A 10,290-nucleotide genomic window follows, 5' to 3' on the forward strand; every position below is an offset into this window, starting at 1 on the left:
ATTATGATTAATTGCCATTCTGAAAGACCATGACAAGCTAACCAGTTTCTGTGACCGCATGATGGGGACCCTTGAAAGGACCCCTGAAACACTTTTGAAGAAGTAAAGCTGAGATGTGGGTGTGTGTAAACGTTAGGTGGTGGCCGCGGGAAATGCAGATCGGACATGTGAAATGGTCCAGGTGTGCACACGGGGAGCCGCCAGGCTTGGGGTTTGGTGACAGCGCTGCCTTCAGGTCACCGTGTCTTGACATGTAATTCTCCCTTGACCATACTGACCTGGCCCCATTCCTCCCCCTTTGACCTCCTGTATGGAATAGCTCCTATATAAACACTGCGTTGGGGCTCACAAGCCATAGCCACAGGTTCACCAAGACTTGGCCAGGGAATGATGCACACCACCCTGGCTCCCATGGTTGCTTACGGCACTTGGACAGGGAGGCTTGTGGATAGTAACTGGAAAAAGCAAGTTTGTCAACAAAAATGAACGAGCTTGGAAATGAGCCAGAGTTGGCTTGACCGTCCTGTCACCTCTGACCAGTCATCCGGTCTTGGCTGCCTTCATGTCTGTCTTGATGCCTCTGGAATTCCCCCATTCAGCCTGCCTGGGCCATGGGAGCCCATCTTACACTCTGCCCGTGATACTTCCCATCTGCCAGGAAGGGTTGATGTAACCCCCATAGCTGCGTTAGCCTCACAGGAAGTGAGAGTGTCACTTCCAGGGTGGAAGCTGTGATCCCATTGGCTCCTGGCCCTCACCCCTAGGACTGGCTCAGGGAGCAGTGGAGAAAGGCAACCAGCCACACTGGTGGAGACAACATTCAAAGGATGGATTCATGTTGATATGGGGAGAGGGAGGGGTTCCACATTCCGTAGTCTGCCTGGTGAAGTGGGAGGTGCTAGCATCAGGGGGCGGGACTCCTAGAGGACCAGCTCTTGTGGGCTCTGTGCTTGTCCTTTTCACCTGTGTGGTCACAGTGTTGGTGAGAAGTCAGACACATGCACACATACATGCACACGCACGCACACACATACACGTGCACACACACATACATGCACACACACATACATGCACACACACACACATGGACAGAGCAGAACAGACCTACAGTGCAGGGCCACCAGGTCACGGCCAGGGACACAGGAGGGATTCCCTGGACGACTCGGGCTGTTACTCTGCCACTGAGGATTTGACTCATCTGTGCCACTCTGTCCCGCAGGAAACGAGAGAGTATGAAGTTTCCATCTAACAGAAGTTGCCCTGGAAAGGGGGACTTGAGAGGTGGACATGCAGACACGGACCGTCGGGACCTCCTCGGACATCCATCAGAGACCTCGTGGCACTGGGCTGCAGCCACCGCAGCAGCCATCCTTCTCCTCTACACTTTTGATTCAAAGATTCACTGTTTCTCCGCACTATTTACTCTATTTAAATTGAAGGAATTGAAATCGGTGAATTTGGTACAACTGGGGGCTGCAGCCAAGGTCACGCGACAGCCTCCATTACCAAGGCAAACATCAGCAGGTAACAGCCCAGCGGCGAGCCAGTCCGGTTGGATCAGCAGTGCCTCACTTGGGCTGCACCCCCCTGTATGGTCTTCAGCAGCAGGCCATGGCTTACTTGGTACAAACAGGAGCCCCAGGGTTGTCGGAATGTCCTCTTGCAGGGCTTGCCTTGGAGGAATTTAAGCCTGAGTACTTAAGCCCAGTTATTTCTCCTCCAAAACAAAACCCATGTCCTCTTCTTCGATTTTAAAAGTGTTTGAAATGTTGGGCCCACCCTCTCCCTCCAACGGCCCTCCCAAAGCAGCAAAGATTTGCTAAGTATTCTCTGGCTCAAGCAACACTGGTCAGGTGAGAAAACGGCCCTCTTTCTTTAAAAGGGATAAGCACCAAGGAGGACTGTCAGGGAGGAGGCACAGGGATCTTGGGGAGGGGGACTCCAAAGAGGGATGGATGCCAGGTGAGCTGTGTACTGGAACCCACTTCTGCTGGCAGGGTCTCCCTGAGGCTAAGGTCATGAAGCCACTGGCAGCTTGGACTACAGAGTCACAGGATCTGCTATGGGGTGCCCTGACCTGAAAACCAGAGATCAGCTCTGACTCTCACCTGGGGTTGTAGAAAGTCTGAACCTTTGCCCTAGGTGGGACTTAAGTACCTAAGATGTTACCTCCAGCTTCCCTTGTTCTCACATGCCCCTTGGCAGGGAAGGTGCTGAGTTAGAAGGTCCTCCCTGGCCTCTGAGGCTCTGAGTCAGGGAACGGCATCAGGGCCCCAACAGATGCCGCGTGTACAGAGCAGGGTGGAAACCACAGGAGAACAAGGCCCAAGACCCAGCTTGAACCTCAGTAAAGACAGTGTTTCCAATAACAGGCCCTCCCTATCAGGGTCCTCGGAACCCCAGTCCAGGGCAGCCAGAGGCCGTGGCTCTCCAGAAGTTGGTTTTCTAAGTACAGTCATGAAGAAAAGTGTAGGGGTGGGGTGCTGGGGGAACAGGAGGTATGAGAAGCAGTGATCATGTGCGAACCACGTGTTGACCAGGAGGGGGCTCACCTTCCTTCAGGAAAGCCCCCTGCAGTGAATGCCTGACCGCTGTGGCTGGGGGTTTCTGGCCACAGTGGAACCAGAGGAGAAATCATGCAGGCTCTATGGAGCAGGGATTCTTTGGGAAAGACCCCACCTATGAATAATGTGGACCCTTTCTCCCAGAGGCAGAACCTATTTGAGATGCTTCCATCCCCAGCCCTGGGTCACCTAGGAACTCTGTCCTTGCTGTTTCATTGTCGTGTACTCTATGGCCCTGTGGACACGAAGCACTTGACTTCTATCAGGTCTGACCATGTGTGAGGCCCTTCTAACCTGCTCCCCAAAGCTGACCAGGTCATGCCCGGGACGTTTCTTAGCTACTGGAGTGGATAAGAAAAAAAAAAGTTGATTTCTTCTTTTTTTTTTGCAGAATACCCAATGTCTTAGTTCTGTCTTGGTGGTACAGTCTCTGTAATCATGGTTTAAAATGTGCTCTAGCCTAGAGGGGAATCATGCGCACTCACAATGGTTGAAAGGACATGTTGGTGTCTATTTTTTTTTAAATACCTGACTATGTATTTGTAACATGTAAAGGTTTGAAGCAAAAAACAAAAAAAAAAACAAAAACAAAAAAAAAAAAAAAAAAAACCAAAAAAAAAAAACCATGATGCTACCAGTGCCGAATATAAAAAGGTATCTCGTCATGGCCATCCCTGTCTGTTTTTACAAGAAGGAAATTTGAAACCATGAGGAGTAAATATTTTTGAACTGGATACACTCGTTAGCCCTCCCCACAAGCAGTAACCTGTTCTGACGTCAGTGGGGAAACACGTTTACAAGACGCAGGCTTCCCGAATGTGGGCATCCTTCATGCTGAGGACGCAGGCTGCACCTGTCAGCGCTACGTGTGCTTTCATGTGCAGAGCCCCCTCCCTCTTCTGCCGGGAGCTCATTTCCCCGCCCCCCCCCCAGCTTCCTTTGTGGTAAACTCACTTTGCCAGGATAACTCTGTCTGGGGGCCATCTTTCAAGTGATCCCACCCCGAGCCTTTGATACCGGCTCTTTGGAGAATTCACAAACCTCAGGAGACAACTCTGGAAACCCACACACAGCCCTGGAGAAAGAGAAGGGTTACAGCCAGAATGGCAGCAACCACGGGGACTCCGACGAACCATGGATAGCTTCAGAGACCGTAGGCAAAACGACCTCTCCTTATGGACATGCCCTTTCTGCGTCTGATGAGACCCAGTGAGACGTACTCCACGTCCGGTCCTGTGCGGCCACTCAGCACCCGCAGAGGTAGGCGTCTTCTTGGATGCTTGCTTTTTCATTTATCATCAAACAGAATAATAAAAAAGAAAACTTCTAAGCTAGAAAAATGAAGTCATTTCTCCACTTTGTATATATTGCTGCTAATAAAACAGATATAAAAGAGTGGTGGATGTGATTTTGTTCCCAAGGCTCCAGGGTGACACCAAGGGCCATGTTTCCAGCTTCTGAGGATAGGGGTGAGGTACTTCAGATGCTGAGGCAAGAGTTTACCCTCTCTTCATGCCCACAGGCCATGTTTAAGGGATGTTTAGAGCAAGACCTATCTGAGGGGATTGCTACCAACACAGCCAGGACTTCAGTCCTCAGGCAGTCTCGACAAAAGAGACCCGCCTCTCAGAGCTGTGGGAGACTGCAGGTTCAACATCAGTATGCTTGTTCATCTCCTGTTCTGTGGGGAGGTCTTTTTCTGGCTTGAAGTGGCCCTTTTTATGCAGTCTTTTCATAGCTGAGGGGAGTAGAGAGAGGGAAGGAGGGAGGGGCAGAAGGAAGAGGAGGGGAAGGGCACTGGTCCCAAGAAAATCCATTCCAGTAGACCCCCAAGACTCAGGCATGATCTTCCATCAGTCCTAGAGGCCCCAGGGTAGGGATAGCATCACGCCTATGGCTCTGCAACAGACTACCCTATTCCACACTCCCTGCCTCTGGGTACCAGAAGGGAGAAAGCAGAGTTAATGGATCAGGGCCCAGTGATGTGGCTATGTGGTAAAGTGTTTGCCACCAAGCCTGAATGATTTGAGTGTGATCCTGGGACCCACATGGTTGGAGAAAGCCAACTCCTAGCTCTCCTCTGACCTCCTCGTGCAATGGTGTGTGTCCCACACACTAGCAAACAAGCACACCAAAATAAGTGTAATTCAATATTTTTTTATTCAATAGATCAAAAGAGTCAAAGCCATCCATGAAGATACACACGTTTCCGTTCCTGTAATAATGTATTTGAATACTAGATAATTTTCAAATGTGTTTTTCAAAAGAAGATTCCAGATCGTTTCTAAAGGTGGGAAAAAATGGAGGAGGGGGGGGGAGACATGTTTCTGGATTCCAGCAGAGGGAGACAGAGGGCAGGATTATTAACTCAAGTCTGTCCTGAGCTACTAGTAAAGACTGTATCTCAAGAAACAAAACCAAACAAAAGTTTCCAAAGATTACAAAGTTTTCAGTTCATGTATCTGAACTAGTAGACTTCCTCAGTAAACATGAATAAAGAGATGTTGTTTGTTCCTCTATCAGCAAAGTCTGTGTGTGTGTTGTCTGTTCCCTTCTTGAGACAGGGGTCTCAGCCATGAGTCACAGGGAATGCAGCCCTCAGACTGTGAATTGTGGTTGGTTCCATTCACATCAGTTCTGCTGCAGTTCCCAATCTGCCTCAGTGGCTGGGCATGCTCCCCTACACTCTACACAGCAAGGCTCTCTAGAGCTGAAGGGTGGGGCAGACAGCAGTCTAGGGAGAGTGAGCACCCGGTTTCCTGAAGAGGCAGACGGACGGCGGCTCCAAGTCCATCCCCTTGCTCCTACTCTAACCCAGTCAGATGCTTTGGAGCACAGCAGTCCCTGTGTGAAGCAACTGCAAGGCAGCAACAGAAGTAAGAACACAGTGGGCAAGGGAGAGGCTGCGCTCCTCCACATGAGCAAAGATCTGAGGGCACAGCATGAGCCAGCATCGCAGGAGCTTTCTGGCAGCGATAGCACAGAGGGGGGCCCTAGGGAGCCTGGACACGGGGAGGACAGGAGCACTGTTCACAAGAGTCCACCAGAACCTGAGCACGTGGGAGGACAGGAGCACTGTTCATAAGAGTCCACCAGAACCTGAGCACGGGGGAGGACGGGAGCACTGTTCACAAGAGTCCAACCAGAGTCTGAGCACAGGGAGGAGGGAGCACTGTTCAAAAGAGTCCATCAGAGCCTGAGCATGGGGAGGACGGGAGCACTGTTCACAAGAGTCCACCAGAGCCTGAGCATGGGGAGGACGGGAACACTGTTCACAGGAGTCCACCCAGAGCCTGAGCACAGGGAGGACAGAAGGCACTCCTGCCTCAGCATCCTAAGTGCTGGAGTGACAGATGAGTCACTCACACGTCTTCACAGGAGGAAGGAGTGTGTGGGCAAGCCTCACTATCCAGATATTGTCACAGACCTGCCCTACACACGTGTGTGTGTGTGTGTGTGTGTTAGGCACGGTTACTACTGCTGCAGTGAAAACACCATGACCAAGCGCAGTTGGGGAGGAAAGGGTTATCTGGCTTACACTTCCACATTGCTGTTCATCACCAAAGGAAGTCAGGACAGGAACCCAGCAGGGCAGGAACCTGAAGGCAGGAGCTGATGCAGAGGCCAGGGAGGAGTGCTGCTTACTGGCTTGCTCAGCCCACTTTCTTATATAGAACCCAGGACCACCCACAGTGGGCTGCCCCCCACCCCCATAAATCACTAAAAAAATGCCCTACAGCTGGATCTTAGGAAGGCATTGTCTCAATTAAGGTTCCTTCCTCTCAGATAACTCTAGTTCGTGTTGTCAGATTGACATATGTCAAGCAAGCACAGTGTCCAAGCAGGCATGTCAGGAAGTCTCATTCCATGAAGTGTCTGGAGCTGGCACACACATGGTGCCAGGCCAAGCCGTGGGAACTGTTTATAGTCAGGCGTCTGCACCGGCCTGACCTTGGCATGGTGTCATCTGCACCGGCCTGACCTTGGCATGTGTCATCTGCAACCGGGCCTGACCTTGGGCATGTGGTCATCTGCCACGGCCTGACCTTGGGCATGTGTCATCTGCAACCGGCCTGACCTTGGGCATGTGGTCAATCTGCACCGGCCTGACCTTGGGCATGTGTCATCTTGCACTAGCCTGACCTGGGCATGTGTCATCTGCACCGGCCTGACCTTGGGCATGTGGTGTCCTCATCTGCAGCCACTGAGAGCACCTCCTGTGCACATTCACCTCCGTTCCCTTTTTAAAAGGGCCCTGCCCACCTCTCCTCCCTCCCTCGCTCCAGTCTCTCCCTCTCCCCCATTCTCCCTCTTTTCCTTCTCCCCCTCTCCTTCCTACCCTCTTTTCTCCTGCCCCAGAAACAGGTCTCCCCCTCCTCCTCTCCCCCTTTTCCATCCACTGTTTTTGGAAACCCCCCAATAAAAAAACAAAAACAAACACAAAACAAAACCCTCCACCTGAACGCTGTCGCAAGGTGTCTTTCTCTCTCACACCACACATTACAACATTGGTTCCCTGGCGTGGGAAGGCCTTCTGGCACTTTCCTCCTGCTGCAGGCAGTTTAAGGGCACGCCATATCCTAGAACCTGGTCTACATACGACACCCTCACTTCTCTGGATGGCTGAGTTCCCTTCATCCAACATGACATGATCGGTAAGCCCCTCCCCTTCCCCACCCTTGGCTAGTTCACAAGAGTGAGGATTCATCTAGTCCTCTCGAGTGTGATTTCTAGACTTTTGGTTTCGATAAGCCCTGGTACCAGGCAATCATGGCTCCTTTCGGGCTCAAAGCCCTTGACCTCTGCCCTTTGCATGAGACCCCCCTGGGAGGGCCGATGCCAGTCTCATTTCTTGACCCTGCCCTAGTGCCTGCAACTAGTGCCTTTCTCGAGACCCTTGTTTGATAAAAAGCCATTGGATCTCATTCTGTCTTACTTGTGGGAATAAGCCTACCAAATAACTGCTTCCTGGCACTCTATATCCTGATATTTCACAAGACCTTTGCAACATTCTGCCAGTGATCCTGATCTCTGCAGCACGTGGCATGTTTGCTCAGTGGCAGAGCTCACTGAAAGGCAATCACTTCATGCTGGGACCCCACCTCCTGCTCCACCTTCAACAGATCTGCTCTTTTCCACCTGCAACAAATATGCTTTCTTGTTCACTGGGGGCTTTTCCTTCCATTCAATACTGGCAATTGGATCTCTGGTGGGACTACCGCCTCTGACCATTCCCTCTGGATGTGAGGCTTCCTTTCTTGAGCAGTCCTCTCCTCGCCTTCTGGCTTTTCTCAAAGTCCTGGTACCAGGTGACTGTGTCTTTTTTGAGCTCAGAGCCCTTGGCCCCTGCCCTCTGCATGACAACCCACTGGCCAGCCTGTGCTGTCTCGACACTGACCCTCTCTGAATTCCTGGGATGCCAGGAATTGCAGACCCTTGGATCTTCTCTGCCTCGTTCCTGGGAACTGGATCATTGTTTATGCCTCCTTGGCCCACTGGGATGTTTTGGAGACCCACTGGCCATTCCTGACCAGCTATTGTTGCAGGACTACCAGCTGCCACAGAGCTGGAGGCACAAGACCATCAGACACGTCCAGGAAAGGATCAGGCGCTTTAAGCCCTAGGGAGTCGACTTGGATCCGCCTCAAACAGCATTTTGCCAGGTCCAAGCAATGCCTGATGGTTCCACAGAGCCCGGACAGTGAAGTGAAACAGCCAGATACGCCAGCACCCCAGCTTTCCCAGGTCCCCCCAAAGATGAATGACACCCCCAGGTCAGGAAGAAGTAGTCTTGAGAACAGGGCGTCCTCATCTCTGCCTCACCTTCTACCCCTTTCTAACTCCTCACCTCTTTGTGATAAAAAGAATGTTAGCATTCAGGCATCTGCACTGGCCTAGCCGTGGGGTCCTGACGCGATACGTCCTCAGTGCCAGCCGCTAAGAGCACCTCCTCTGCACACTCACTATGTTCCCTTTTAAAATGGGCCTGCCCACCTCCATCCCTCCCTATTTCTGTCTCCATCTGTCTCCTCTTCCCTTATCACCAAAGGCCAGTCTCTCCTTTTCCCCTCCCCGCTTTCCCATTCACTTTTCCCCAAGGAGACAAACCCTCCACCTGAGCTCTGTCGAATGGCATCTTTCTCTCTTGTGCCGCTTTTTCTAAATTACAGCAGGTATGGCTACACAATACCAGCCTCTGCTGGCGGCTGAAGGCTCTCACCAGCTGAGGTCAAGGAGCTTCAGTGTGCAAAGGAGATTGCAGAAAAACCAATGGAGAGGACAGCCCAGCAGGGAGGGACATGGCCAGGCTAAGGCAGAGCCCAGACTCGGTGCCCTGCTGCGCTGGCAGGTACCCAATGGCCTGCAATGGGTCCTTCTTCTCACAGGACTCCCTGCATGTTCCTAAGGCCACAAGGCACAGGGGGTAATGGTTGTAGTTGATGTGGAATGTGTTATTGCTGAGTCCAACCTGGGCTATGTGTGACTGGGAAGAGGAAAGAAAATGAACCCCTGGATGTGGGAGGTGGAAACAGGAGGATTGTGGGAAACTGAAGGGTATCATGAGCTTAACAGCAAGACCCTGCCAGAGGGGGGTGAGAGGGGAGAGAGAGTATGGGAGAATACAGAGAGACTCTGAACTGAACGAGTGCACAGGTGTCCATGAGAAACTGAGGATAGGACAGGACCAGCCCTAGGAGTCCCCCAGGGTGGTCACGTGGCTGCTGCAAGTGAGAGGTGCTGCAGGTGAGGGGCAGGCTCTAAGCAAGGGGTGGTACGGGTCGAGAGGTTGGTGGCTGCCACTACTACATCTCACGTTCTGGCTCCTGAACATCCTCACTACTTACAAAAGCCATCCAGCCAAGGCAGGGACAAGCAGCCCACTCACAAGGCTTCTTGCGGCTCCGTGTTCACACTTCTGTGTCACCAGAGAGTGTCACAGTGAATCTGGACTGGGTGTGCTCAGTAACTGCAGTTAATGGTTACGGGACAAGGTGACGTGTGTTGGGTGGCAAGGGGCTGAGCACGCAGAACCAGCCAGGCTGGTGCTGGTGCTGTCTCGGGTCTGGCAGGGTGGACCTGCTTCCTCCCATCTAACCTAACTGCTCTTAGGTTAAGGAAGAGGCTCCTCAGGAGACCCCTGTGGTCACAACCATAGTCCTAGTATCCAAGATGCCCCTGCTCCCCTGGAAATGGACACAATTTAGTTTCCTGACCCAGCAGCCAGGAACCTAGACTGGGGCTAGACAGAGACTCAAGGTGTCACAGAGGGACCTGTGGGCAGAGAAATGGGATCTGTACCAGCACGGTCTTAAGTCACACTTGTGGGAGTGGGTCTGACCTCTGGAGCTCCCTGGGTCCTGCTCTTGCTGGGGGAACAGCTCCCACTCCAGTATATCAGAGGCGCGGAGCCTGTTTGTCTACCCCAAGTGGCTTCATGCAAACTCCACCCTGGGACACTGTGACTAGGGGGCTCCAGGAACCGAGCCAGTAGAGGGTGTTGCATGGTACCCTAGAGTTTACCACCTCTGTCTCTGTGACATTAAGACTCATCTACAGAAGGGAGGTGACAAGCTACGAGCCTAGCTTGGATCTGCTAGAACCAAAGCCTAAGACCAGCCCCATGATGCCCCAGGCAATGCCAGCAGGGGCCTGGATCCCAGAAAGGGCTTTCACACCAAGCTTCCTCATCCCACCCTCCACACTTGAAGACAGGTCACAATGTGAC

At 52.2% G+C, this 10,290-nt stretch overlaps 1 protein-coding gene across 3 annotated transcripts in view; it reads left to right on the forward strand.

The window, feature by feature from the left end:
• Sez6l (seizure related 6 homolog like) overlaps positions 1-3,909 on the forward strand; it is a 152,339-nt gene extending 148,430 nt beyond the window's left edge. For all 3 annotated transcript variants that reach the window (XM_038345407.1, XM_038345408.1, XM_038345409.1), the window contains one exon: positions 1,220-3,909. In XM_038345407.1, the coding sequence (XP_038201335.1) occupies positions 1,220-1,249 (30 nt within the window). In that variant the 3' untranslated portion in view covers positions 1,250-3,909. The remainder of the gene's footprint in view (positions 1-1,219) is intronic.
• Positions 3,910-10,290: the final 6,381 nt, after the last annotated feature.

The sequence above is a fragment of the Arvicola amphibius genome, chromosome 10 (assembly GCF_903992535.2).
Source record: "Arvicola amphibius chromosome 10, mArvAmp1.2, whole genome shotgun sequence".
In the NCBI taxonomy this organism is placed as follows: Eukaryota; Metazoa; Chordata; class Mammalia; order Rodentia; family Cricetidae; genus Arvicola; species Arvicola amphibius.